The 27,968-nt window shown below is 47.4% G+C and overlaps 2 protein-coding genes across 6 annotated transcripts in view; one reads left to right on the top strand and one right to left on the bottom strand.

Annotated features, from left to right (window-relative positions):
- PTPN21 (protein tyrosine phosphatase, non-receptor type 21) overlaps window positions 1–12,951 on the top strand; it is a 78,007-nt gene extending 65,056 nt beyond the window's left edge. Inside the window, exons 13-19 of the mRNA XM_010845236.1 lie at window positions 1–54; window positions 5,386–5,523; window positions 6,652–6,873; window positions 9,061–9,189; window positions 9,458–9,692; window positions 10,083–10,243; window positions 10,479–12,951. Coding sequence (XP_010843538.1) covers window positions 1–54; window positions 5,386–5,523; window positions 6,652–6,873; window positions 9,061–9,189; window positions 9,458–9,692; window positions 10,083–10,243; window positions 10,479–10,607 — 1,068 coding nt within the window. The 3' untranslated portion in view covers window positions 10,608–12,951. The remainder of the gene's footprint in view (window positions 55–5,385; window positions 5,524–6,651; window positions 6,874–9,060; window positions 9,190–9,457; window positions 9,693–10,082; window positions 10,244–10,478) is intronic.
- Window positions 12,952–24,667: 11,716 nt separating this feature from the next.
- SPATA7 (spermatogenesis associated 7) overlaps window positions 24,668–27,968 on the bottom strand; it is a 31,351-nt gene continuing 28,050 nt past the window's right edge. For all 5 annotated transcript variants that reach the window (XM_010845150.1, XM_010845148.1, XM_010845149.1 and 2 more), the window contains 3 exons: window positions 27,505–27,582; window positions 26,446–26,503; window positions 24,668–26,204 (listed from right to left, as the gene is read on the bottom strand). In XM_010845150.1, the coding sequence (XP_010843452.1) occupies window positions 25,644–26,204; window positions 26,446–26,503; window positions 27,505–27,582 (697 nt within the window). In that variant the 3' untranslated portion in view covers window positions 24,668–25,643. The remainder of the gene's footprint in view (window positions 26,205–26,445; window positions 26,504–27,504; window positions 27,583–27,968) is intronic.

Below are 27,968 nucleotides of genomic sequence, written 5' to 3'. Positions count from 1 at the left end.
TCCGATCTCCTCTCCGCGAAGAAGAATGCAGTGGAAGGGCTTCCGCCTCTGGGGGTGAGCCGTGGGCTGTGCGGGGTGGGCGCGGGGGCCTCACCCCACAGCGTGGTGCCCCCTGCAAACCTGCCCTTCTCTGCACCGTCTGCCCTTTGTCCGTCTTGTCTTTGACTTCCGCGAGTTCTTAAAGCTTTTTCTTTTGAACTCCTTTCAAACAGCCCCGTAGCCCAGTAGACACACACATTTTACTCTATTTTTGCTTTATTTTGGAACACTCTTGAGTTTGGTTATCTTTGGAAATGATGGGGATTGACTAGAATCTTGGTGACATTGTTAGAGATAAGGCTTAGACCCAGGGAAAGGTGAACGTAGGGGGCTCTGTGGAGTAGGATAGGAGCAGTGGATGGGCGTCTCCAGAAGGTGGTGCCAGGGGAGAGGAGTGAGGATTTCACGACTTGGGCCAAGACTGCCTTGTGAGCCACCGGTAAAAACAGCCTGCAGCTCAGTGGGCTCCTGTGGGGTCAGCGAGGCTCCCCTGAGGTGTCCTTAGTGGGTTCTGCGTGTCCCTGTCTGTGTGGGTGCGGCTTAAACTGCTGTGCTGTGACCTCTGGGGACTGGAGGGTGATTTTGGGCTGCTTCACTGAGACCAAAAACCCGAGCACCCCAGATGTCTTTAAAAGAGAGACTGAGTCAGCTGAGAGCCCAAGGAAGGCCCCTGGTAGAAAAATGCAGCTCCTTCATACTCGGTGTGATAAAGCACGCTGGTTTAAGCAGTTTGTTATCCACTTGAGGCAAACTAGGAAACAGCATAACATCATTTCTAGCTGGTGAAGGCCATTCCCAGAGCATTCCCGGGGGCGGAGCAGGCTGCTTCACTGTGTCCAGCTTACTTACAACAGGCCTATTGTCTCTACAGATGAGAAAGTGGACTCTGCGATGCTGAGTAACTTTCCCAAGGTCACACAGCTAGTGAGGGACCGGATTTTAAACCCATGTTTGTCTCTGTAGCTGGTTCTCCTCTCTTCTACACTGTTCTGTATAGAGGTTGTATTGTATATTTTAAAATATTGTGTACAGACCCGGGTTCGATCCCTGGGTCCGGAAGATCTCCTGGAAAAGGACATGGCAACCCACTCCAGTATTCTAGCCTGGAGAATCCCATGGACTGAGGAGCCTTGCAGGCTACAGTCCACAGGGTCGCAGAGTTGGACACAGCTGAGCAACTAACACACACACACACACACACACACACACACACACACACACACACTTTTTTATTAAGTAACAATTGCTTGTCTCAGCCTTGCTGTTCTCTGTCTTCCCACTGAAACCTTTTCACTGTGAGGCCCTCAGCGTTGCCCAGGCATTGGTGCCATTTTCGTGTCCGCGTGTCCACTCTGGGTCATCTGGCTGCCTGGCTCAGGCTCCGCTCTGCTCAGGTCTCCATCTCCCAGGTGCCCCTGTGTCCTGGCAGCTGGGGCCTCTGCCTCCAATTTCTGCCAGTCAGCATGCTCAGACCTGAGGGCCCATCGCACTTGTGGTCCTGGCCTAGTGTATTATTAGATCCTCTGAGATGTCACAAACATCTTCACGGGCAGGAGGACAATTAGCACAGTACTGCAGTGGTTATGAAGTGCACGAGTGTACACAGACTCGAATGACTAACAGTTAGTGCTGTGGATTTAAATATATTTTCTCTGAATGGTTTTGAACTGTAAGTTTATCTTGAAAAATCAGTTACTTCACTTTTGGCTGTGCGGGATCTCTGTTACTACGCGTGGACTTTCTCCAGGGGCGGCTGGCAGGAGCCGCTCTGTAGTGGCGGGCAGGCTGCTCACTGCAGGGGCTCCTCGGGGCTCTGGGTGTGCGGGCTTCAGTGGCTGTGGCCCAGGCTCAGACACTGCAGCTTAGTTGTTTCGAGGCACGTGGGATCTTCCTGGACCAGGGGCTGAACCCCCCATGTTTCCTGCCTTGGCAGGTGGATTCTCCTCTAAATTGATTTTTAATTTTTCCTGGGAGTACATCCTTACTCAACTGCCTAACAGTAAAGGCCATTGTCTCAGGTTGGCTGAAGTGGAGGGGATGGCCCAGCGTTGGTGATTCGGGGCGGGACAGGGTGTGGATGTGTCTGCGGGATGAAATAACCGAGTCCTCGCCAGCTGGTCCGGCCCTCTCGTAGTTGACACTCTTCGCTGATTACATCAAGAACTGTGCCTAGTCTTAACGCAGGGCCTGAGTCTGGCCCCAGATGAGTAGAGCCCAGTATTCAAGCTTGTTGTCCCGGTGGTTTTTGAACAGGCCCAGGGAGTTCTGCTGAATCTGAGGACCTTGATTTGGGTTCTCCAAAGGTACGAATGCCCCCCTCCTTGGCTGGGAGGCCCCCGGTGTCGACCGTGTGACTGGGTCCTGCGTTTGCTCCCCTCGCTTGCGGCCCATGCACTTAAGTGCCCTGCGGCAGGTGGAATCCTCCCAGACCAGGGATCGAACCTGCGTCCCCTGCATCGGCCGACAGACTCCCGACCACTGAACCACCAGGGAAGCCTCCCCCACCCCCGCCCCGGTCTTTTCAAAAAAGGACGTTCTTACTTGAAGAACGGGAATGGCAGCCGTGGCCTGGGAATAGGTACAGGACCTAAGAGTGGAAGACTCGGCTGTGAGTCCGGACCTTGCCGTTCGCTGGTTCTCTCCCAGGGGGCCAGGCCCTTCACACCCAGCCCCTCGGCTCCTCCATCCGAGACCCAGGACGGGCACCCCTCCTCTGTCTTCTGTGGTATGGCGTCAGGTCCCACTGAAGCTTCGGCTCCGAAAGTGTTTTCTGAATTCTGTCGTGCAGCCCGACTGACTTGAATGCAGGGTTTCTATTGTTTTGACCCTGTTTACCGTATACAAGGAGCCAGCTAGCTGGTGAGACCTTGGGCCAAGAACTTAATCTCTCTGACTCTTGTTTTTCATTTGTAACTGAGACAACCCCAGAGAGTTGTTGGAGGAAAAAAAGTGAGGTCCTGGTTCATAGAAAGTGCTTGGTCAAGTTTAACGTATTACTGTGAGGTTGCATCATACGTTTAACTGACTGACTTCCCAAGAACTGGAGTCCAGCCCCCTGCTACCCCTCTGACCCCCCGTAGTAACTCCCGACGCCTTGGTGGTTTTAATGGTGACCACAGGCGAATGAACATACAATGTGAATTATGGTTCTGGGGGTTTAGTACTAAAAACAGTGGAATGAATGGCAGATAAGCAGGAACATTCCGGAGTTCTCCCCCGTCTCCATCTACAGGGACTTGATTGCTATCCAGCAGACGTGGACGGGTGTGTTTACAGGAAGAGTTTCTGTCTCACCCTCAGTCTCGCGTGGTGGTTCTCACACGAGAAGCCACCATTCGGCCGGTACACTTAAAAGCACGTCCTCTGAGGGCTAAGTGAAGGGTGTTTGGGGTGAGCGTTGACTGTGAGCCCCTTTCTTCAAATACTGGCTTTAGAGCTGGCCTTACCGATCACCCAGCGCATGGTGCTGGGGCATTTCAGTCCTTCAGGCCGAGAAGTGCCGGGGCCACTTCTCCTGGCTGTCGGGAGCTGAGTTTTCCATTTTCAGGCTCTTGTGAGGCAGATTGACGTTAGCCGAGGTGGGAGAATTGGCCCCTGGAACCTGGCAGACGCCACCCGTCAGAACGGCCCCCACGCCCCCGACTGCTCACTGTCAGCCGCTCACCCGTCTCCTGCACAGCCGAGAATCCTGACGTTGTCACCCAGGCAGGAACCTTGTGGTCTGTGTGCCTCCCTCTCGGTCTCCCCCAAGGCTGACAGAGCTGGGGCAAAGGCGATCTCAGTTATGAGACAGAACTGAGGAAACCGCTGCTGTCAGAGGAGGGCTGCTGTCATTATGATTATATCCCCTGGCTTCCTAGGAGGTATTGAAAGGTTGTTGAATCACGCAAATACACCGGGATTCTTGGCCCCCGGAGGAGAAGAATTCAATCCGGGGCCAGAGACGAGGCTTGATCGCTCAGAGCTTTTGTGTAATAAAGTTTTATTAAAGTATAAAGGAGATAGAGAAAGCTTCTGACATAGGCATCAGAAGGGGGCAGAAAGAGTACCCCCCTGCTAGTCTTCAGCTGGATGTTCTATAGTCACTAGCAGTCTGTTAATGAAAGAAAGGAATGTCTTAAAATTCAGAATGGCACCAGGCCCCTCACCCATAAGATGCATTTTGGGATAATCTTGGCGCCAAATGGTTTATCCTGGGCCATAAAATGATTAACATGAATCTTGAAGAAGGGCAGACCACCATACAAATAGTTTCATTTACATAGATTAGGGGAACAATATCTGAGTATAACATACTGGTTTGTCAAGTAGGTTCTGGGCCAAGAGGCGGAACCGACTTGGAGACAGAGTTTGGGGTAAAGGCATAGCACATTAGCATAGCTTAAGACAAACATTTCCATAAGAAAAAGGCATTGGTTATCTCTAGGCTCGAGAATAGCTAACTTCAGGCGAAACCAGGTGTCATTATGGCAACACAGTATTTTAAGAGGAACCTCCCTTTAAATTTGTATAGAGAAGGAAAAAATATTGCTAGTTTGTTTCCTCCTGTAGCTTAAGAGAGAGAAAAATATCTGACATTTGCAGGCTATTTCCTCCATTTGGAGACCCCTGGCCTTCCTGCCTGTTACCCTCTCAGTATAGGCTATTAAAGAAGATTTGGCATTCTTGGGCTTGTTTGCCTTCGAGAGCAAAATTGCTGGCTTGAAGAAACACCAGTTTTCAGCAGACAGAATTCCACGGTTGCCCTCTCTCATACCCTCTCCTGGTGTAATGATGGAGATTTCAGCCCTGCTGTTTTCTTCACTTGAAAATGCGGCGTTTACCAGAAGTGTGGTAGTCTAATCCCTGTCACACAAGTCTGCCGCAGAATGTAGAAGACAGTAGAGCCACCACAGAAAACACTAAAAACGAAACCATTTTTGTTTGTTAGTTTGTTCAATGTATGAAAGCTCACTGCAGTCAGGCCACTACATTTAAACCCTTATCGTGGACTACAGCTGATTTTCATGCGTGTCACAGTTTGACATTCAGGAGTCCAGTGAGTCCTGTGAAGGAATGCTGTCTGCTCGGAACCTCACCTTCCATTACAACAGAGCCCTGAAACCAGCTGCATTTCAAAACCTTCTATCTGGAAGACTTATCAGGGCTTTGGCCTTGAATGGAATGTCTTCCTCCTCATATTTGTGAAACGAGTGTGTGTGTGTAGGAGCGTCATCTCTCCTGCGGTTGTTGATTTAGGAGAACCTCCCTCCCTCTGTTTGTTTCGTCTTCAGTCCACTGAAGTCTCCTCTCAAAGGGATTGTATGTGTGTATGTTTGATATATACGCCTATAACTATTTTTGTAGGGAATGAAAAAGAGCCGAGGAGATGCAAAAAAAATCGGTCCTCTCAAATTGGCTGCTCTAAATGGACTCTCCCTGTCTCGACTGCCGCTGCCCGATGAGGAGAAGGACGTGCCGGCCAGAGCCACTAACGATGAGCGGGTACGTACGGGACCCGGCCGCCCGCCTTCTCCGGGACGGCCGAGGCTGCAGAGCTGCCTTCCTGAGGATCTGCTGGATTTTCTAAGCCATTTGATAATCATAAAGCAGTGTTAACAACTTTGTAATCTGGACTGCAAAACTGGTGCAAGCTTATAGCTAATGCCTCAATAGCTAATTTCGGGCTAAACGTTGATTTTTGTCTGTTGGCTTTTGGCTGTCGTTCTTTACCTTCTTGTGGCTGTAAAGGGAGAGGAAACCAGCAATTGCGTGTGAGTACTCACAGGAAAGAAAGACAATGACCGCTGTCCTGACATCGAAGGCTTTTAACAGTGAACAGCTACTGAGTTCCTCAGAACTTTCTTTGTGACTGAGACGTATTTGCTGTGAGGTTCTATTCTGTCAAAATTAGGCAGGCATGAATTATGCTAAGCAAAAATTACTTTGCTTACACCTGGATCCTGGAGATAATTTCCAACATGGACTATTGTTAGTGTTTTATGTGTCATATTACCAAGTGGAAGCCCTTGTTCATAGAAGTTGGAATTAATTATCCTATTCTAGGATTTACTGTTCTCCAGGAGAACGTTCTGTTCTTAGGGGGTCAGGTAATTAAAAAAAATTTTTTTATATTAAAGTATAGCCAGTTAACAATGTTGTGATCTTTTCAGGTGGACAGCAAAGGGACTCAGCCATCCACGTACATGTATCCATTCTTCCCCAAACCCCTGTCCCATCCAGGCTGCCACCTGACATTGAGCAGAGTTCCCCGTGCTATGCAGCAGGTCCTTGTCGATTATCCATTTTAATTATAGCAGTGTATACAAGGCAGTCCCAAACTTTCTAAGGGGGTCAAGTAATTGACTATAGATTTAGAGAAAACGAATTCAGTGAATTATTCTAGAACAAGTTTAAACAGAACTTTGCATTCTATTTCTCACCAAGAAGATTATTTCATTTGTCCTTTCTGTGTAATGACTTGTTAAATTTAACTTTGGTTTCATCTAGAATTTTCAGTATTGGGTAACACTAGACTTGAGGCAGAAGGCGAGTTTTCAGACGTGCAGTCAAGATGCAGCTGTGTGTGGCATGGGACTGCAGTCATATTATTTCTCGCTCTGTGTTTTCCAGTGTAAAATTCTGGAACAGCGGTTAGAACAGGGAATGGTATTCACAGAATATGAAAGAATTCTTACAAAACGGCTAGTTGATGGCGAGTGCTCAACAGCACGCCTCCCTGAAAACGCAGAAAGAAATCGGTTCCAGGACGTGCTTCCCTACGACGACGCCAGGGTGGAGCTGGTCCCGACCAAGGAGAACAACACCGGCTATATCAACGCCTCCCACATCAAGGTGAGGGGAGTGTTAGGATGGTGGGGCAGAGTCCTCAGTTAAATCATTAACACAAGAGTGGCGAGACTTGTTTTCAAAAAACACCCTTGTTTTGAACCATTTTGACACTGTTTTGCAGGCTGGGAAATCCGTACCCCTGGGGGGACGGTGTTTGGTCCCTCTGCCCCCAGCATCGTCCCCAGGACTTCAGGGCCGCTCATGTGTCTGCCTGGAGCCCTTGGTGCTTCTGAATCTGAAGCCCTCTCTCTAGCTCACAGGTTCTCTCAGGAGCAGCTGAATGGCTCCTTTTTCCTTGTCGTGCACCTCCGTGCATTTTGATGTGACACACGTGTGTGTCGGATGGTGTCACCAATGCCGTGCCTCACACTGGAGCTGTCTGCGCTCCTTGCCCACTCTTTGCTTTTCAAACACCGTTTTGTTCTGTGGGCGAGTGGTGCTGCTCCCCACGCCGCCCCGGCCCCAAAGCAGGGTGATGCCGTTTACCTGAGGTAGCGTTACGCCCGATAAAGTGAAAAAAGGGATGGTCCATACGAGGATGGTGAGAACAGCCAGAGGCTCTGTCTTCTCCGTCCCCGCAGCCTCTGTTCACACTGGCTGCACAGTCAGTTCCTTACTCTGGACAGAAGATGTTTCCTTCTAGTGAGTGAATGAGAAGGTGTCCACAATCAGGTGTTATCTCTCTTCTTTCCCACATTTTATTCAGCTTGCAGGTGACGTTGGATGAGAGCCATTTCGCAGTGAGACTTCCCGGAGACCCAGCAGTCTGCCCTTGACAGGCTTTGGGAATCTGTGCATAAGCTTTTTATTTCTAAAAAGCTTTTTATTTTGTATTGAGGTGTAGCCGATTAGCCACGCTGGGATAGTTTCAGGGGCTCAGTGAGGCGACTCAGCCAGACATACACAGGCAACCATTCTCCCCCAAACCCCTTCCCTGCAGGCGGCCACATAGCTCTGAGCAGAGTTCCACGGGCAAGCTTTGTTCTGTAGGCGGCGCTAGTGGTAAAGAACCCACGCGCCAGTGCAGGGGCCATAAGAGGCCTGGGTTCCATCCCGGGGTTGAAAAGATCCCCTGGAGGTGGGCACGGCCCCCCACTCCAGCATCCTTGCCTGGGGAATCCCATGGATGAGGAGCCTGGAGGGCTGCAGTCCATGGGGTTGTGCGGAGTCGGACGTGACTGGGGTGACATATTTAAAAACGGAGCATTTCTTTGGAATAGCGTATCCTGTCTCCTGTGACTGGATGGGTGAGAGTTGAATGCTGAGGCTCTGTGGTGGTATTTCGAGATCTTCAGCAACAGCAGGAGGAATTCTTAGATCACCCCGTAGCGCGCCGTGTGGGCCGCTGTGCTGACCTCCGAGTCAGGAAGGGCGTCGCCCCTCCTGCCCCCAGCCCTCCCCCTGGTCCTTGTTTGCTGTGGGGCCTGGGGCCCGTGGGATGCGGCGGCGTGACTTGGGCTGCGGTCTTTGTCCCAGGGTTACCCAGGGCACTCAGGAAGCCGTTACGGCCATCACTCAGTAGTGGGGGAGCCGAGATCTAACCCCATGTCCTGACTACAGCTCTCATAATTATTAGAATGTTTTCAAGGAGGTTTTCAATCTTAAGTGGAAATTTAGTATCATTATATGGGGTGATCCTGACTCAGAAGTTCAGAGGTGAACTCCTTAGGTAGTAAGAGATTCCCTGCCCCTGCCCCCAGAAGTTTGACACTTGACTTAGGTTTTTGACTTAACTGCTTGTACTTGATCCTAGTATGTATGGTGCTTCACGAGGGAAGGTTGTGTTTGAACTTTGGGGTGTGCTGATGCTGGTGTTATTTTTATAAGAACCAGCACTAACGGCAGGAGTAACAGCCACTTACCGAGACCCTGTCATGTGCAGGGCATTGAGTATACTGACTTGAGTAATCCCAGCAACATGAGGGCAGGGAGTATTTTTATTGTGCAGATGAGAACTGAGATTTGGAGAGATTAAGGACATTGTCCCAGGTCACATATAGATGATATATAAACTCATAATGCTTGTGCTTATAGGAGTGTCAGTGATGGAAATTACACTAATAAGGAAAAAGAATAAGATGAAAGTCTTTATCTAAATAGTTCAGTTCGCTTTTTAAGTATTACCATGAGCAAATGTATATGCATGTGTTATACACACACATACTCATTTTTTTAAATCCCTAATTTCAGGTCTCTGTCAGTGGAATTGAATGGGACTATATTGCCACTCAGGGACCACTGCAAAATACCTGCCCGGACTTTTGGCAGATGGTGTGGGAACAGGGAATTGCGATTATAGCCATGGTGACGGCGGAGGAGGTGAGGACTCACTTCTCTTCCTTGACCTTCTCGCGGCCTCAGACGGACAGTGACGGTGACGCTGTGCGTCCTGACTTCAGAGAAGGGGGCGGGGGCGCAGGTCCGAGTCCCGGTGAAGGGGCGCCCTCGGCCGGCCCGGGCCGCGTTTCTGAGACGGATCCCCGGAAGGGGCGTCCTCGGCCGGCCCAGCGCGTTTCTGAGACGGATCCCCGGAAGGGGCGTCCTCGGCCGGCCCGGGCCGCGGTTCTGAGCGCTCTGTCTCTGACAGGAGGGCGGAAGGGAAAAGAGCTTCAGGTACTGGCCACGCCTCGGCTCGAGGCACAACACCGTCACCTACGGGCGGTTCAAGATCACCACCCGCTTCCGCACGGACTCCGGCTGCTACGCCACCACGGGCCTGAAGATGAAGCACCTGCTGAGCGGGCAGGAGCGGACCATCTGGCACCTGCAGTACACCGACTGGCCCGAGCACGGCTGTCCCGAGGACCTCAAGGGCTTTCTGTGTAAGCGTCTGCGCTCCCGGCGCCGCGAAGGCCGCCACAGAGGCAGACCTACAGAGCCTCTCCTTTCCTGCCTCTGTATTGTTGCATGCGAGGCTGGGCTTATTATAAACTGAAAATTGCAAGCGTTCAGGGGAAAGCTTAGTGCAGAGGTTTTACAGTATAACTTGGTTGGTCAGCAGCAGGCAGTTCCTGGTCCCTGAAGAGTTTTGCATTTTGCGGGTGAGAATAAACGAGAGCCCTGGTAGAGGCAGGGGCTCGCCGAGACCGCACTGTCGGCCAGTAGCTGGGCTGGTGCACCGGCTCCCGGTGCCCTGCGCGTGGGGCCGCCTTCTCAGTCGGCCTGATCGGCCTCAGTGCATTGTGTCTGTCTGTCTCATCCGTGTTTCACAGCATACCTCGAAGAGATCCAGTCTGTTCGACGCCATACAAACAGCACGAGTGAACCCAAAAGCCCCAACCCCCCGCTGCTGGTCCACTGCAGTGCCGGCGTGGGACGGACAGGCGTCGTCATTCTGTCGGAGATCATGATCGCCTGCCTGGAGCACAACGAGGTGCTTGCTCCTCTGTGGGCGCGGGGAGAGGGGGGCCGGGCGCAGGGCCGGGCAGAGAGGGACCCCCGCCCCCCGTGGCCTGCCAGGGCTTTCTGCACAAACGTCCTCGGGCTTCTCTGCGGGAGACTCCGAGTAGCCAAGAGGCTGCCTGCCTGCAGCCAGGGCCCCCCAGGACCGCCGCCCCCCCGCCCCGGGGTCTCGGGGAGCCGCGCCCTCACCCCACTTCCCTCGCCAGGCGCTGGACGTCCCGCGGGTGCTGGACATGCTGCGGCGGCAGCGGATGCTGATGGTGCAGACGCTGTGCCAGTACACGTTCGTGTACCGCGTGCTCATCCAGTTCCTCAGGAGCTCCCGGCTCATCTAGGCCCCGCGCTCGCCGGGATGGTCACGGAGGCGTTCACAGCTCGGAAGGGACGGAGACGTGCTGGCCGACTCGCGCTTTCGCTTCCACAGGTGCCGCGTCGGGCGTAGGGCGTAGGTGGCGGGAGGAGCGCGGGGCGCTGCGTCGGATGAGCCGCAGGAGGAGCCGGGCCGGCCGAGGTGGAGGGGCCGCGCCGGGGCGGACGGTGCCCGAGGGCAAGGCCGCGGCTTCCCGGCGCCCCTGTCTGACTTGCAGCACTTGCACACATGTGGAGATTGTATTTTCTCGATCAGTTCTCTCTATTTTACTGAAGCTGTGCTGGGCAATTCTGGCAATCACTAAGGCGTATAGTTTTCTATCTTAAGCTAGTTTTTGATAATGGAATTTTATTTTATGACGAGAATATTTGGGGTTTTCTTGTTGAGAAACTAAACTTTTCATGGGGCTGATCCACAGATGTGAGTGGTTCTTGGATAACTTTGTATTTAAAACCATGTTATTTTTTAAAAAAACCCTTGGGTACTTAACAGTTAAGTTACCAAACCCAAAACTACAACAAGAATCCAAAAGTGTTATTTTTGAAATATAGAAAGCATTTTTATATTCAGAAAATTTTTTAATCCTAAAAGTTCTATATATTTGTACTTTCTATATTTTCCAAGCAAGAGTTCAACTCATTAAGGTACGGAAATGAGTCAGTTACTGTAAGTTAACATGGGGCATAAAGGCACATTTTTTTAATACATGTATGAGAATAATCAGATTCACTGTTTTTTTTTCAGTATTATTCATAAACCCAAATGTGTTTGATTTTTTTTTTTTGGTTGAAAATGAAGTGAAAACAGTTGCATAAGATGGTTTTAAGCACTTTTTTTGGTTGCAAACAAATCTGTTTTTAATATATATGTTGCTTTATAGGTGAAACAGTACATAACAGCAGACATATTGAAAGTGTTTTGGAAGGGATCAGGGTAAGAGTACAGAGGATGACTAGGAGGAGATCGCACGCAGAGGAGGCACAGGGCGGTAAATGCAAGCTGCCTTGGTCTTTACAAAGCTCGCAGTGTCACCTGCGCTCAGACTGAGCCGCCGGGCGGAGCGGGGTTCGGGAAGAGTGGGTGCCCCCCCCACCGTAGACACCCCCCGGGAAACTCAGGGCCTGTCACGGGTAACAGCTCCCTCTGTTTCCTTGAAGTTCTTCCACCTACAACTCTTTCTTTAAAAAAAAAAAAAATCAGGTTTATATTATTATTAAAAGAAGCTGTGAAGAGGCTTTGTTTTCTTTTGGCTGAAAGAAGGGAAGAGTTTGTTAATAGTCTCACCTCTTCTCCCAAACCACAGCCCAGACCTGTGGGGCCATGGGAGATGACCGTGGTGTCCAGGATGTCCCGGGGTTCCCTCGCCTCACTCCTCTAGCTTCGCCCCTGCGGGCGTCTCGGCTTCCCCCTCCTCCGAGCCCCCCAGACCCCTTTTAGGCCCCTCCCCATGGGCAGGGGGATTGCGAAGGGCTCGTCCCTCAGGGCCGAGGAGGTGATGGAGGACTGCCCGCACGTTCAGCTGAGGAGCCCTCTCTTAGCTTCCGGAGGCCGCTTCTCCAACACGTCAAGCTTCCCAAACCTCAAACCCAGGGTTACTTCCCCCAGTGAACAGTATCCGAGGGACGGTTCCGATGCCCGGGTTCACTCCTAAAGCGGTTCTGCTCACTGTTGTCACCACTGAGTCTGTGGTTAGCTGGGAGACTGGGTTTCCTTCAAACATCGTGTCCCTGCCTGACTCTGTCCCAGAAACCAGCCGCTTAAGAGGAAATGCAGATGGCATCAATGAAAGTGAATATTGAAAGTGGGCCTCTTTCTCACTTGGTAACAAAGAATTGATTTTAAGTCTGAAATGATTTTAAAGAACAATAGACCCAAGTGTGGATGTTCAGAGCGTGCTCCCCAGGAGAATGGATTCAGAGTTTTTTTATTGCAGTGGTTCCCATCTTCACACCAGGTAATGGACAGGTGTGTTTCTGACACTTTTTTCTTCCATTGGTACTTTTTTTTTTTAAATGCTTTTCTGTCAGGTTTAAACATTTTGAAGTGTCCCATTGACAAGAACATATTGTAAAACAAAAATTTTAAAGAGTAATATATGGTATGTTTGTGTTCCTGTTATAATTTGATTTTAAGAAAATTATGAGGGCTAAATTACACTGTATAAAATGTCACTCTTAAAACTCGCATGTTTGACATAGCTTCTAAGACCCATGTAATTTTTTTGTGTCCCTTTTGAATTTTTAAACTTTCGATGAACAGTTAGAGAATATGAAAGTATTTCTGAATAAAAATAAATCTACATTTCTGGACTTCTGGAGTAATATGATTTTCAAGGTCAAACTGTAGAACATCGTGGTTTCATCAGCTCAGCATGTCTGAGTTGAGGATTTTCTGTCTGCCAAACTTACACAGTGCTTCAGTATTTTAGTGTTTTTTGTTTGTTTGTTGATATTCTTAGTTTCATATCAAAATTAGCAAAACGTGCATTTTCGCACAGAGTAGCTTACAAGCCAGTGTTTCCGCTGACGAGTGCTGCCTCTCTGGCATCAGCTCTCCTGAGCAGTGGGCTCTTCAGATGAAACGCTCTAGTGGATAGTTTTGAACACGGAAAGTGTTTGTTTTAGAACCTCATTTGGAATTGCAATCTTCATTACTTATTTTCTTCTGGAACATCCATTGTGAAACATTCAGAAAACCCTAGAATGTAGCCTTCAAACCACGTTGGCAGGGTTGAGACAGCAACTGTGCTTGCCCTGAAGCTCCCGGGAAGACCAAGGCCAGGACCGAAGCCCCGAGGAGGAGTGAGGATGGGCTGACGGCAGCACGGCACGGGCAGCCTTTCTGCTGCTTCGTCGGGAAAAGACGATAGTCCTTTCAAGTGGGTCGGTAACTTACTGTTCACAATATTAAGGGAATATAAATGTTCTCACTACATGTAATATAAAACTATATTGGGCTTCCCTGGTGGCTCAGATGGTAAAGAATCTGCCTGCAATGCAGGAGACCCAGGGTCGAACCCGCTCCAGTGGTCTTATTAAAATATAAAGAACTACAGTTTATTGTAAATCATTTAAAAAATCAGACTTTTAAAGGGAATTCTTTTGGATAGACATTTAGGGAATTTGCTTTCTATCAGCATTTCAGGTAGAAGAAGCTAAACTATCTCTTTCCAGTTTAAAGTTTATTTAAATGGTCTAAATTAGAGGGGACCCTTTTTTTTTAACTGAGGGACAGACACTTCAAAAAGAGGGCTAGGTCCATTAGGAATTTGGGAAAACAATTCTTGAAAGAACATGAGTTTTTCAAAGTCCTGCAATAAGAGCTTCATTTACCCTAAATATCTATAATTAAAAAAAAAAATCAGAAAGTTTGGTGGTTTAAGGTTTTCATGTGTTAGGGTGTGTGGACAGAGGATTTTAGAAAATAATTGAAAGGGTCCTTGGGTGGTTAAACTGGCATAGTACAGGTAGTTCCCAAATAAAAATTATGCTCTAAAAGTTCCGATGTATGTGAAAGTATTGACAGTATTGTCTACAAAGGGAAATATTACTGTAGGTGGGCCCTAACTCTGGTTTGTTCTCCCAAAGCTTGTAGAAACTACAGGGGTCTGAAAAGGTAGTCACACCCTCATCATCAGTACTCACGCAGGGCAACCTCCTCCCCGCTGCACCCTGCAGGCCAGAGCACAGTACCAGTTCTGGTTTGCCCGGCAGTGGGGTCTGGGCCTCAGCACGCGACTGAAGTCAGATTGATGAGTGTTTCGTGAGGGAGTTCCACGTCACGAGTGTCCCATCGTTTGTCTGAGAAACTCGAGTGGCGTGTGAAGGCCAGGGACAGGGGTGGGTGAGCGGGGTGCCGAGAACCCCGTGAGGGCGCTGGGCGGAGGCGGGTGAGCTGGCAGCACGTCCCCGCCTTGTCTGCTTCTGCTGCGTGTCTGCCTTTGGGTGGTCCTGGCCTGGAGGAGGAGGGGACCCTGGTCCTGGGCCAGGGAGGTGGCGGGAGGTCCGCGGCCCCCAGCTGAGGACACGGGAGTCCCACAGTGAGTGTCCCCACAGCTGGAGTGTCTCTAGATCACACGTGTGTGAGGTGGGCCTGGTTGGTGGCGTATTTCTAGAAATATGTAAAATACTCATTTTCTAAAAACTGAAGTAAATCTGAACTTTATCCAATATGTTGCTGGGCTCACAAAGAGATAGTAAGCGTATGTTGCTATTGTTCAGTTGCTTGGTCGTGTCTGACTCTGCGACCCCATGGACTGCAGCACACCAGGCCTCCCTGTCCACCATCAACTCCCGGAGTCCACCAAACTCCAGTCCATCGAGTCGGTGATGCCATCCAACCATCTCATCCTCTGTCGTCCTCTTCTGCTCCCGCCTTCAGTCTTTCCCAGCATCAGGGTCCTTTCCAATGAGTAACCATATACTTATTTTAAATTATGCTTTTAATAACACAAATAAATACAAATGAGTGACAAGGGACTAATTGGACTACCTGTAGACATAAGAGATGCAGGTTCGATCCCTGGCTTGAGAAGGTCCGCTGGATTAGGACATGGCAACCCAGTCCAGTGTTCTTGCCTGGAGAATCCCATGAACAGAGATCCTGGTGGGCCACAGTCCGTGGGGTTGCAGAGTCAGAAATGACTGAAGCAACTTAGCAACAAATAAACGAGGTCACTCATCTTTCATAAGAGTTGCAAATATCACAGGTCCAACTGCTCTGTCATAGATGCTACGAGAGTCTCCAAACATCTTTTTCTAGAAATTTATTAGAAATCACATGAAATTAATGGGCCATTGAATGAGAAATATTTATTGACAAGGGATTTAATCTTAGAGTTAACTGTCCTGAAGGGATCTAATGGGCTTGTACTTTTACTGGAATAATTACCATACTGGCTCAGTCTGGACCAGACTGGAATCTAAGTTCAGTCTTCCCAGTCTAGGAATCCCAGGTAGTGGAATCCATCTGTCAATGCAGGAGATGCGAAAAAGAGCAGGTTCCATCCCTGGGTCGGAAGGATCCCCTGGAGAAGGAAATGGCAACCCACTCCAGGATTCTTGCCTGGAGAATCCCATGGACAGAGGAGCTTGGCGGGCTGCAGTCCCTGTGGTCTCGAGAATCGGACACCACTGGACACGCACGCACTGTGCTGTTAGCCTAAGAAATGCCTGAAAAAAAGTAAATGTTCTCTACAGGTGACGAACATTTTCAGAACAGGCTTAATAAAATTGGGATTAAAAAGAAACCAAAATCTTAAGCCCACAAAACAAAAAGGTGAAACAAAAAACAAGGAAAAAAATGCTATAACTTGTGAAACTTCTAGATCAGTAGTGCTTTGGTGGGTTTTATTTGCATAGTTTGGTTTTGTGGCTCAATAGAGAAGTTGAAGTAGTTGTACAGGGATGATTCTTAACGTTTTTGAAGATTTTTCTGTTAGTGTGCGTTTAGGCTCTCCATATTAGATTTTTTTTTCAATTCTATATTAAAAGTAAGCAGCTTAATTTCTTATTGTAGAATTGAGCTATTACACAGTTATCAGTGTATTCAGTTTCTAAACAACACATTGAAAATGAGGGGAGAAAATAAAAATATTTTTTAAAGTATTAAGCCTTAAAAAACTTGAACAGTTAAACCTTACTCCGAAGGTTGGCACTGGGCCTTTAGAATATATTTGTTGCTTTTTACTGTATTCTCAAGTAATTTTTTACATTAAAATATAAAACAGCTTTTATCACGAGGACGTTAAATGTTTTCCTATGAAGCCACGTCAGTGTCTCCCTCGGCTGTGCTCGACGGGGATGCTCCGAGTTCCAACAGTCCTACTTGGTTCAGGTGAAGATTGCACTGCAACGAGACAGGATGTTGTCGTATATTTCTTTGTTACAAACTGAAGCAGTCCAAACCCTACCCATAGCAAATTAAGCAAAGCATAGTTTAAAAATGAATATCTGGATAATAATGTATTTAAAAATTCAGGCTGCTGTTAATATGACTCAAATGTCCGCAGAAACTTAAATATTTAGAGACAATTTTTTATGAAATACATTTTCTCAGAAAGTTCCCTATAATTCAAGCAATGCATTGGGAATTCTGCCTTTTCAAAATCACATGGTATATGTAGTTGTCACGTATTTTCTAGTTTAAAAAGCAATTTTATGTGGTACTGTCTGGTGATCAACAATGTAAAAACAATATATAATGTATAATCAGAAGAGCTTAAATCTGAGCTGCCATTGGTTTGTAAAAGTGTGTACATTTAATAGGCAAAAGAGTTTGAATGAATGTGATAAATGTGAAGTGAATATATTATAGTCTATTTTTTGCCATAAAATAAATATTGTAGCAAGATATTATATGTGTGTGAATAGTACAATTACAGCTGTTTTGTCTATTTTTTTTTTTTCATTTTAGTTCTTATTGCAAAGGTATGTAATTAGTCCCAGTTCTCCAATGGTTTATTTTAAATTATGTTCCAGACAATAGATGTTTCTTTTAGTCGTTTACAGGCATCACACATTTCCACCATCATCAATCACTTATGAGTTAGAATGCCTCTTGTCAAAATAGCCAACTTTGTTAATCAGCACATTTGTGGAACAATTAATATATTTGAAGAATAAATATTTATGTACTTCCCTGCAGGTTGGCAGAGCTCCTCACACAATCATGCCTGTAGTGCAACTTGTTGTTAGTTGAGTGTCCACTTCACTTATTTTGTTGTTCAGTTGCTCAGTCGTGTCTGACTCTTTGTGACCCCATGAATCGAAGCACGCCAGGCTCCCTGTCCATCACCAACTCCCGGAGTTCACTCAAACTCACGGAGTGGGTGATGCCATCCAGCCATCTCATCCTCTGTCGTCCCCTTCTCCTCCTGCCCCCAATCCCTCCCAGCATCAGGGTCTTTTCCAATGAGTCAGCTCTTCGCATCAGGTGGCTAAAGCACTGGAGCCTCAGCTTCAGCGTCAGCCCTTCCAGTGAACGTTCAGGGCTGATTCCCATTAGGATTGACAAGGTAGTGCGATGTGTCATTAGCTGAATGTCCACTTCACTTATTAACGGGCTTGTTTTTGGATCAGCAACAGCAACACTGAAAATGTGTTGAAATCCAGATTCTTCAAGTATATCCCATGTCTAAAAATTCTGAATCAGAAACAGTATGAAAAAGTCATAAATGTTCAATATAGACCACAACTTGGGATTCATGACATAGCCAAGCTACAGTCAATAGGTTGACTATGTCTTTATTTAGACCATTTTTATTAGGTTAATGATATTTACAATTGTGGTCTACTGATGGGCCGCCAAAGATATCCGTGATCTAGTCCCCTGAAGTTATGGATATTTTACATGGCAAAAGGGACTCTGCAAATGCGATTACATCAAGGTTTTTGAGATGAGATTGTCCAGGATTATCCAGGTGGGCCCAGAGGAACCACGGGGTCTTTCTCAGAGGGAGGCGGGAGGGTCACAGTGAGCAGAGGCGTGATGAGAGAAGCAGAGGTGAGAGATTTGAGGATGCCACGCTGCTGGCCTTGACGATGGAGGCACGGGCCACAGGTGAAGGGATGCAGGCAGCCGCTGAAAACTGGAAAAGGCGAAAAACACATCCCCAGAGCCTCCAAGAAGAACGCAGCCCTGGCCAACACCTTGGCTTTATGACTTCTGCTTCCAGAACTGTAAGTTGGGAGGTTTTATTTTAAGCCATTGCATTGGTGGAACTTGTTACAGCAGCAACAGAAAACTTATAAAATAATATTCTTCACAGGAAAAACAATGGACAACTCACCTTTTAAAAAATTGTTTCCATTTTTTAAAAACTTGAGGTATACTTGACTCACAGTATATGTGTTTAGGTGTGTAACACAGTGACTCCCAGTTTTAAAGGTTACACTCCAGTTACGGTTACTAGGAAACACCGGCTGTGTCCCTGTGCTGTATAATAAACCCTCATTGCTCATCTATTTCACACCCAGCACTTCGTGCCTCTTAGCCCCCTGCACCTGCGTAACCCTCCCCCACCCCTCTCCTGGCTGGTAAGCACTAGCTTTTTATATATGTTTCTTTTTTGTTATATTCCCTAGTCTGTTGTATTTTTTAGATTCCAAATGTAAGTGATACACAGTATGGGCTTTCTCTGATTTATTTCACTAAGCATAAAACCTCCAAGTCTATCTATGTTGATGAAATGGAAAATTTTCATTCTTTTTTATGACAGTCGTATTCCATCCAGAGAAGGCAGTGGCACCCCACTCCAGTACTCTTGCCTGGAAAACCCCATGGACGGAGGAGCCTGCTAGGCTGCAGTCCATGGGGTCGCTAAGAGTCGGACACGACTGAGCGACTTCACTTTCATTTTCATGCATTGGAGAAGGAAATGGCAACCCACTCCAGTGTTCTTGCCTGGAGAATCCCAGGGACGGGGCAGCCTGGTGGGCTGCCGTCTATGGGGTCGCACAGAGTCGGACACGACTGAAGGGACTTAGCAGCAGCCGCAGCAGCAGTGTTCCATCACACACACACACACACACATACACACACACACACACACAAATACATATTACATATATATACTCACAACACATCTGCTTTATCCATGCATCTGTTGATGGACTCTTCGTCCATTCCGCGTCTCAGCTATTGTGAGTGACCCTATGAACGTCGGCGTACATGCATCTTTCACTGCGTGACTCCTTTTCTTTGGATATACCGTCCGCAGTGGAGCTGCTGTGTCCTGTGGTGGTTCTGCTTTTCGTCCTCCAGAGCCTCTGTACTGTTCTCTGCAGTGACTGTGCCAATTCCCACTCCTGCCAAGTGTTCGAGGATTCCCTTTTCTCCACATTCTTGCCAGCACACGTCATCTGTGGTCTTTGAGAAGACGGCCATTTCGACAGATGTGAGATGCTGGTCTGTTCCAGGGGCTGGGTCCGGAGGCTGGTGTCAGGCCATCCACGTGTTGGTCCGTGGGACTCAAAGAGCTCGCACAGTGGCTGTCCCTTGGTGCCCGCTGATGGGTGAGGCCGGCCCTGGGGCCTGAGCAGAAGCCCGGGGGCGGGGGCGGGGCCTGGGCTGGTGGCGGGGGCTCAGTCCCGTGTCCTCTGGCTGAAGGCCTGGGGCTCCAGTCCACTGCTGTGCGCTGGGGTGAGGGGCCAGGACTGGGCCCACTGCGGGGCAGCACTGGGCTCCAGGGCAGCTGTGGGCTCAGGGGGATCTTTAGGCAGCCTGTCTAAGGTCCCCTGAGGAGGGCATGGCTACCCACTCCAGGATTCTTGCCGGAGAATCCCCTGGACACTGGAGCCTGGTGGGCTACAGTCCATGGGCTCGCAAAGAGTCGGACAGGACTCAGCGACCAGACAACAGTCTGCAGGTCAGTGGGGCTGTGCCCCTGCCCTGCTGGCCGTTTGGCTGAAGTGCCCCAGTATTGGTGCCTACAGGCTTGTGGGCAGGGGCAGAGTTGGGTCCTAAGGCTAATAAGCTAGAGACAGATAGATAGATAAAGTCGCTCAGTCGTTTCCGACTCTTTGAGGCTGCATGGACTAGCCCGCCAGGCTCCTCTGTCCATGGGATTCCCCAGGCACGAACACTGGAGTGGGTTGCCATGCCCGCCTCCAAATAAGCTAGAGGGTGGATTCCAAAATGGTGCTGGCCGGCACCAGCGCCCACGTGGTAGAACAAGCTCCCCGCATGCTGCCGCCAATGCCTGAGTCCCCAGGGCAGGCTCCCGAGGCCCCCTGCCTCTCCAGGAGACTCTCCAGACTGGCAGGAATGTCCAACCCAGACTTCATTCCGATTATTGCTTCCACCCTAGGTTCTGGAATATGAGATTTTGTGTGAGCCCTTTAAGAATGGGGTTCTATTTAGGACTGAGTTTGAGACTCCTGGGAGCCAGCTATGCTGGCCTTCAAAGCCCAGACATTCTGGGCATCCATCTTCCAGGTGCAGGACCCCTGGGCTGGGGAACCCAGTGTGAGGCTCAGACCCCTTGCTCCTCGGGGAGAGCCTCTGAAATTGTAACTCTCTCATTGGTAGGTTGCCCACCTGGGGGGTATGCGATTTGATTATATGCAGCTCCCCCCTCCTACCCATCTGTGAGTCCTTCTTTATACTCTTTATACCTTTAGGTGAAGATCTTTTTTTGTAGGTGCTCGTATTTTTCATAGGTGTTCTGTAAATAGTTGTAATTTTGGTATGCCCATGAGAGAAGGTGAGCTCGGGGTCTTTCTACTTTGCCATCTTGGCCCACCTCAACCCACCTGTTCTAAAATCTTGGAAGGTGAGTGTGGAACCCTAGCATCCAGGACTGCTAGGCATTTTTGCCTCAAAACTTGAATGTTGGTACAGGACAGTTCTCAAGGGAATAAGGGTGGCTTTTGGAGCAAAGCTTTCTTTACCCCAATTCAAAGTGTCTTCTCCCTGGCCTTGGAATTCAACACACGGCTTTGTTTTGGTGGGGATGTGCCATTACCGGATGCCCCTGCTGCTTTTAAGTGTCTGGGCAAGGCATCATGCTTGTGAGCATCTCCTATCACCAGAGTGTGAGTTTAGCAGACGGCTTTCCAAGACTATACTAGCACATGAAGGGTGATGAGGGGTCCCCACTTCTAGGTGTAGATTATTTAACTTGTAATTTCTAAAGAGCCTAAGAATTAAACTAATGTTAACTTTGGCATATTAAAACTAAGAGAAATCTTTGAATCATGTAATCTGAACTCTTTTTAAACAAAGGCCCAGAATAAAGTAATTTGTTGGTGATCACACAGCTAATTCAACCACTTGAGGAATTGTCATCTTGCCCCATAAAAGCTATTCTGATCTTTTCTAATTGTTTTCACTGGGGGAAAAAAATGTGACTTTTTAAAGCTTCTTAGGAGAATGCTAATTTATATTTTAAACCATTTGAAATGTGAGCAAATGACATTTTCATGTAATTTAGCAATTTGCTACATCGCTCCTTCTAAATGGGGAATTTGCCCTCTGAGTGTAAAGAGAGGAGGAAATATCTGTCCTGTTTCCCTATAACCTTGTCTAGAGCTAAACATCCCCTCCAGGTCAAACTGTCTCAGTGCATGAACAAATGCATCCGTTCTTTGAGGATCCAAAGAGAAACAGGGTCTTTCTCTTGAGAAGCCCAGCGCCAGGACGGGAGACCAAGTGCATTCTAAACAGTATGATAATTCGCACGGCAGACGTGGAAGGTCTCACCCAGAGCAGGGGACATCTGTCGGAGCAGCCGCTCAGGGTCCCCGTGTTACTTTCCCTCTGGGCTGTCAGTGCAGGCCCCAGGGGCCCCAGAGGGGAGATGGTGTTTGGAGCGGAGGGCAGGTGCAGCGGCAGAGAGGGAGGGACCTGTTTGGGAAGAAGCAATGAAGACGCCGAGGATGCTTGGGCGAGCCTGGCGAGAGATGCATTGGGAGGAAAGCATGACTTTGTAAACAGACGCAAAGGCGCCTGTGCCTTTTCTGGTTAGCAAGAGGAAACTCAGTTTGGCTTGTGTTTTAAAGAAGGGAGTGTGACGTGGTCTATTGGTCCGTTTGACAATAACAGTAGCAGCCTGTGAGTCTTTCTCTAAGAACCTGTTTAACTTCTTACAACCCTGCAATGAAGGCTCTGTAACTACCCGGTTCAACACATGAAAAGCAGGAGGAAGGTTAGTAACCAGCTTAAAGTCACAGCTCATAAGGATCAAACCTGAGCGACTGGGCTCAAAACACTCATCAATGACTCTGCAAGTCAGAGAATGAGCTGTAGGAGAAGCGGAGGGAAAGAAATTAATATCTGATCTGAGACTAAGCAGTGTTTCCCAGACTTAACCATTTACTTCACCTTTACAGAACCTTGGGCATCTGAGAACCACTTTTAATGTTTCTTTAAACCAAAAAAAAAAAAATTTCTTTAAACCAGCTCATCTCTTTACATTTTACAGGGAATCCTGAGGATAACAACAACAGAATACCCTAAAACATATAGTCAGGATGGGTCATGGGGTCAGAGACAAGAGGCTGTACCCAGAGTTGGAAGGCAGAGAAGACGGACGTGTCGGAGCAGGCAGGGAGTCTGGGGCAGGGCTCCAGGTGGGGAGGTGCAGCAGGAAGGCAGTAAGCTCCAGCGGAGGGGGAAAGGGGGTGCGGGCTTCGTGGTGGTGAGGCTGGGGCGGAAGGCAGGAGCCCTGGGGGCTGGAGGAGCGGGGGAGCCCGTGACGGGACGGAGCGGGGCACGTGTGAGTGACGGGAGATCCGGGCGGGCGCCAGGAAAGGTCACAGAGGGTGAGAGAGGACTACGGGGTGCGGAGCGGAGTGAAAGGCGCTCAGTCGTGTCCCACTCTTTGCGACCCCACGGACTACGCCGTCCATGGAGTTCTCCAGGCCAGAACACCATGCTGGGCAGCCTATCCCTTCTGCAGGGGATCTTCCCGACCCAGGGATCGAACCGGGATCTCCCACATTGCGGGGCGGATTCTTTACCAGCGGAGCCACCAGGGAAGCCCATATGCCTACTTTGCGTAACATATATTTATAAGTATTTCAAAGAATGGCTTTTACGTAATTATTTCAATAGATATTAATAATTATGCAAATGCAGTCTTTTAGACTTGTAATATTGAAATTTATTCTCTACACAATTTAGAAAATGGCTAATTTCTTGGATAAAACAGTATATTTAGAAGTCCGAAAGCCAAGTAAATCCCTATTTTGGACTTTTGACAGATCTTGGCAGTTTAGATTTTCCACAGTTGCCTAATGTGTACTTTGCATCTTTTGCTGTTGGGGGTAAGATGACAACTCCACAGTGAGAGCCGGGGGTCGGCAGGGCCAAGGAAAGAATGGGCAGGATGATCTGGGGCCTGACACTGGGCACCCAGCCCGACCGTACGGCAGGCTGTCCCCGAGCCTGGGTTCTGAACAGTTTCCCGTACTTGAGACTGTCATCCACCCACCACCAGAAACCAGTTCTAATACCTCCAGTGATACGCACCACCTTTTGGGAAACGCTTGTGTGGGCAAAAGAATGCTAAAAGCCTGAATTAAAGAATGAGATACTTGGAGGGAATTGCTGAATTTCTAGAACATTTGGGTTATCACCCACATTCTGATTCATCTTTTTATCCTCCATGGTGCCCAGGCATGAAACCGTTGTCTAAGTTACTCACATATTCCCATTACTGTGAGTGGTTGAAAAGACCTCAGGAGAGATGAGTCTTCTGAGACATATCTGAGTTCAGTTAAGGATCAGACTGGGCCTGGTAGAATGTTCATCTGCACAAGAAGGGATGGCGTTTCAGTCAATAGGCCATCCAAGCTCACTGATTACTAGAAAGGCCTTGACGCTTTAGATACTGTAGGAAAGAGAGGAAAGAAATTAGATACTGTTGTTTAGTCACTAAGTTGTGTCCGACTCTCTTGTGACCCCATGGACTAGCCCGCCAGGCTCCTCTGTCCATGGGATTCTCCAGGCAAGAATCCTGGAGTGGGTTGCTGTTTCCTCCTCCAGGGTATCTTCCCACCCCAGGGATTGAACCCAGGTCTCCTGCCTTGGCAGGCAGATTCTTTACTATCTGAGCCACCAGGGAAGCCCCAAGATGACAGCAGACAATGCTTAATGTTTTAGAAGCTACTCCAGATTATAGGCCCTTCCCCCAGTCAGTGCCTGCAAAATCACTTATGTCTAGGTAAAATCTGTTCCCCTATAAAGGGACTTCAGAAATTGTGGTTCACAGGCCCTAAGGGGAGCTGGGTGATTCTCACTTTCTCGCATTCACACCCTTGTATCCTGCCTCTTAATGTGGGCAAGACCTGTGACTTTTTTTTTTTAAGAACATCTTTATTTTATAGCATCAGTAATATCCAATCATAAATTTCTGATTTTACAATGCTCCCTTTTTTTTTTTTTAATAATCACAAAATACAGGAAAAGAGGTAGAAAATTTTAAGGAATTTTATGGACAGATATGATTTTGCTTGTCATACCAAACTCCTCCAGTGGCAGACAGAAAGGTTTAATTAAGAAGTGACATGGGGAATAAGCTGATCCCAAGGGTAAAGAATATTTTCTATTTAAAGCACTATTTTTTATGACAAAGAATATATTACAGACTGTGGTTAGCCTCTGTTCCAAATAAATGTAAACTGCCTAACTGCCAAAACAAAAAAGGTCTCGCTTTTTTAACTCTATCTATAAAGGTAAGCATTGCATTTAGCTTCAGTTCAAACAGGTAAGCATGAAATCATTTTTTCCAATAGCAAATTTAGCTTTACAAATATCTATGTATATTTAGCATCAGCAAAAAAGGCATTCATTTCAGAAGAATTAAAAATAGATCCTTTCTCCTGTTAATTTAGAAAACCCTGATTCAGATAATTTTTACTTTTCTGATTCTCATCATTATATTATCAAGTGAGAAAATAGAGTACTGTGTAATACACATGTGCGCTCCTCTGTGACTTGTTTTTAAACAAAAGAATATGGCAAAGAGGATGGAGGTCACTCCTGTGACGCACCACGTCAGGATTATGTTTTCTGAGACTCCGTCTGGCTAGAAGCGCCTCCCTCATCCTCCCCTGAGCCTTAGAGAGGCAGGCAGCCACGCTGTGAGTGGTCTGTGGAGAGGGCCACGCGGCAGGGAATGGGAACAGCCTCCAGTGGGCACGGTCAGCAGGAAACGGAAGCCTTCAAACCGAAAGCTTCAAGGAAAGACGCCCTGCCAACCACCTGGGAGAGTCTGGAAGCAGAAGCTACCCCCATGGCCCCAGCCGAGCCCTGGCTGGTAGGTGTGTGAGACCAAAGGCAGAGAGGACCCGCCTAAGCTGTGCCTGGACTCTTGATCCACAGAAACTGTGCGATAAATAATACATGTGTGTTGTTTTAAGCTGCTAAATTCATAGTAATTTATTATACAACATAGACAAATACAGAACTCTTAACATATAAAAGTAAAAAAAAAAAAAAGGAATATTGAATGATTGGCCATTTGGGATATTTATTGGTGAAGATCAGACATCCAAGATCAGTCCTCAATGCTCATTTCCATGATTCTCAGCGTTGGTCCTTCCACCTCCTGACTGTCTTTGACTCTGCACAGCTGAACAGCAGGCACGAGTGCCGTGCTGAGGCAACACAGCTCCGTGGAGGCCTCCGCCCTCTCCGTGTCACTGTCGCCCTCAATGACGCTCACGGAGGTCTCCTGGTCTAGCAAACTGTCTGACACGCTTCCATTTTTCTCATCCCAAACTGAAGTTTCAAGATTTGTTTCCTCATTCACCTGTTGAATGATAACCTCTTCTGAATACTTTGATTTATGGATGGGGAGGAAAAATTCATTTGAAGAGACTATCTCATTCTCTTCCTTTGGTATAGTCAATAACATATTCAAAGCTTTTTGGTATTCCTGACGTTCCTGTTGAATGATTAAATCTTGTTCACTTTTATTTTCATTTTGTTCTAAATTCTCAGCCTTTTCAACATCACATAAATGCAATGTATCCACGCTGTCTAGCTTTACTGAGTTTTCCTTGGACATGCAGCCTAAGTCCACCTTTAAGACATGTAGCAGCTGGCGCATTTTTTCCTGGAATTAAAAAAATACAAGAGTAATTATATTAATTAGGCGACTCAAGGCTGCTGCAGCGCTGCTCACCTCCGTGGGGTTAATACTGCTTCCTCCTCATTCTGCCTGTATCTCCCCTCTCCCCACATACACAGAAAGGGCAAGAGAAAAAAAGTGTCTGCTTTTAATGCATTCTTTGAGAGAAAGGTAAACTTGCAAATTCTTTCTATATTAGGACTTTTCTTATAAAGTTAAGACAAACCTCCTCCAAATGATGTTTATTTTGTTTTATATGTCTCTCAAACAGTCGTTCCAGAAACCTACAAATGATAAATAAAAATGTTAATGGTCTCAAAATCAGAAAACCAACTAAATACAGAGAGTCATGCCATAACTAAAGTACTGAAGGCTGGAAAGTCTGTTTTAGATGACCCTTTTTCTTTCCAAAGATACACGCTATAATCCTGTCTGTTCTATCAGGCTCTCCAGTGTGGAAGCTAGTATGACTTCTACTATGTTTAAGTTAACAGATGCCAGTGTCTCTTCTGAGAGACTGCACGCTGCTTACATTTCTGTGAAATAAACTGTTTGACATGAGGTTGTAACACCCCCCCCAACTAAAGAGCTCTGTATCCTTTTTCTCTCACAAACACCAAAAGCCTTCCCTCCTCCCTTTCTCTGTCACATACACTCATCCTCCAAAAGCAAACTCTAAAGAAAATTCTCTTATAAAGCGTTACTTTACAATGTTTCCTAAATTATACTTGAAAAGATATTCCACTCAGGGCAAACTGACATAGTAAGTTAAAGTTACCACTTACTGTGGACTTCCATGGTGGCTCAGATGGTAAAGCGTCTGTCTACAATGCGGGAGACCCGGGTTCGGCCCGTTTGTGCTGGACACGTGATAATCATTATATCTCTAATCACGACCAACAGATGTGTACTCAGCCGCCTCAGTCGTGTCCGACTCTCTGTGACCCCGTGGACTGTAGCCCACCAGGCTCCTCTGTCCATGGGATTCTCCAGGCCAGAAGACTGGAGTGGGCTGCCATGCCCTCCTCCAGGGGATCTTTTCAACTCAGGGATCAGACCCAGGTCTCCTGCAGTGCAGGTGGATTCTTTACCATCTGAGCCACCAGGGATCCCCTGGAAGAGTATGAATTAAATGTTCTTTATAATTTATATCAATTATAAGAATACGGTCCCCTAAGAAAGCAATATAATTTTCATTTCCTAATATGTGAAAATAAATAAAATTAACACCAAAGAGTTTTTAATGTACAGTTCAATGATCACAATACAATTAAAAAAATCTAACCTGTTTGAAAATAAACCTAGTTTCAAAATTTCATCTGTTACATCTTCAATGAAACTCAGATACAACAGTTCTTCTTCACTGTGAAGGCAAAGTGATATACAGCATAAAAGTTACTGCTTATTAAAAAAAATTACTGCTTATTTATGCTGAAAATTAGAGGATGCATAACTACCTATACTGAAATATCTGTACTATTACAAACACACTTCCATCTCACATTATCAAGAGGAACATTATAAAACAAATATATGTTTACTTTCTCAAATTATGCAAGGATATTTACTAAAGATGAGAAAGTATTCCCTGATAGAGTAATATTTCATAGATGTCTGCAACGCTGATCAGGCAATAAAAAAGCAGCAGGGATTAAGTAAAACAAAGCAACCAGGCAAAGGGGCAAGAGGGCGACTTAGGGGTGACCCTGTGGGGGCTGGCCATGTTCCTGACAAGCATTTTAAATGTCC

The sequence above is a fragment of the Bison bison genome, unplaced genomic scaffold (genome assembly GCF_000754665.1).
Source record: "Bison bison bison isolate TAMUID 2011002044 unplaced genomic scaffold, Bison_UMD1.0 scf7180017864213, whole genome shotgun sequence".
NCBI classification, from domain to species: domain Eukaryota; kingdom Metazoa; phylum Chordata; class Mammalia; order Artiodactyla; family Bovidae; genus Bison; species Bison bison.
Note: the sequence above shows the minus strand (reverse complement) of the source record. Positions and strands in the feature narration are given on the sequence as shown.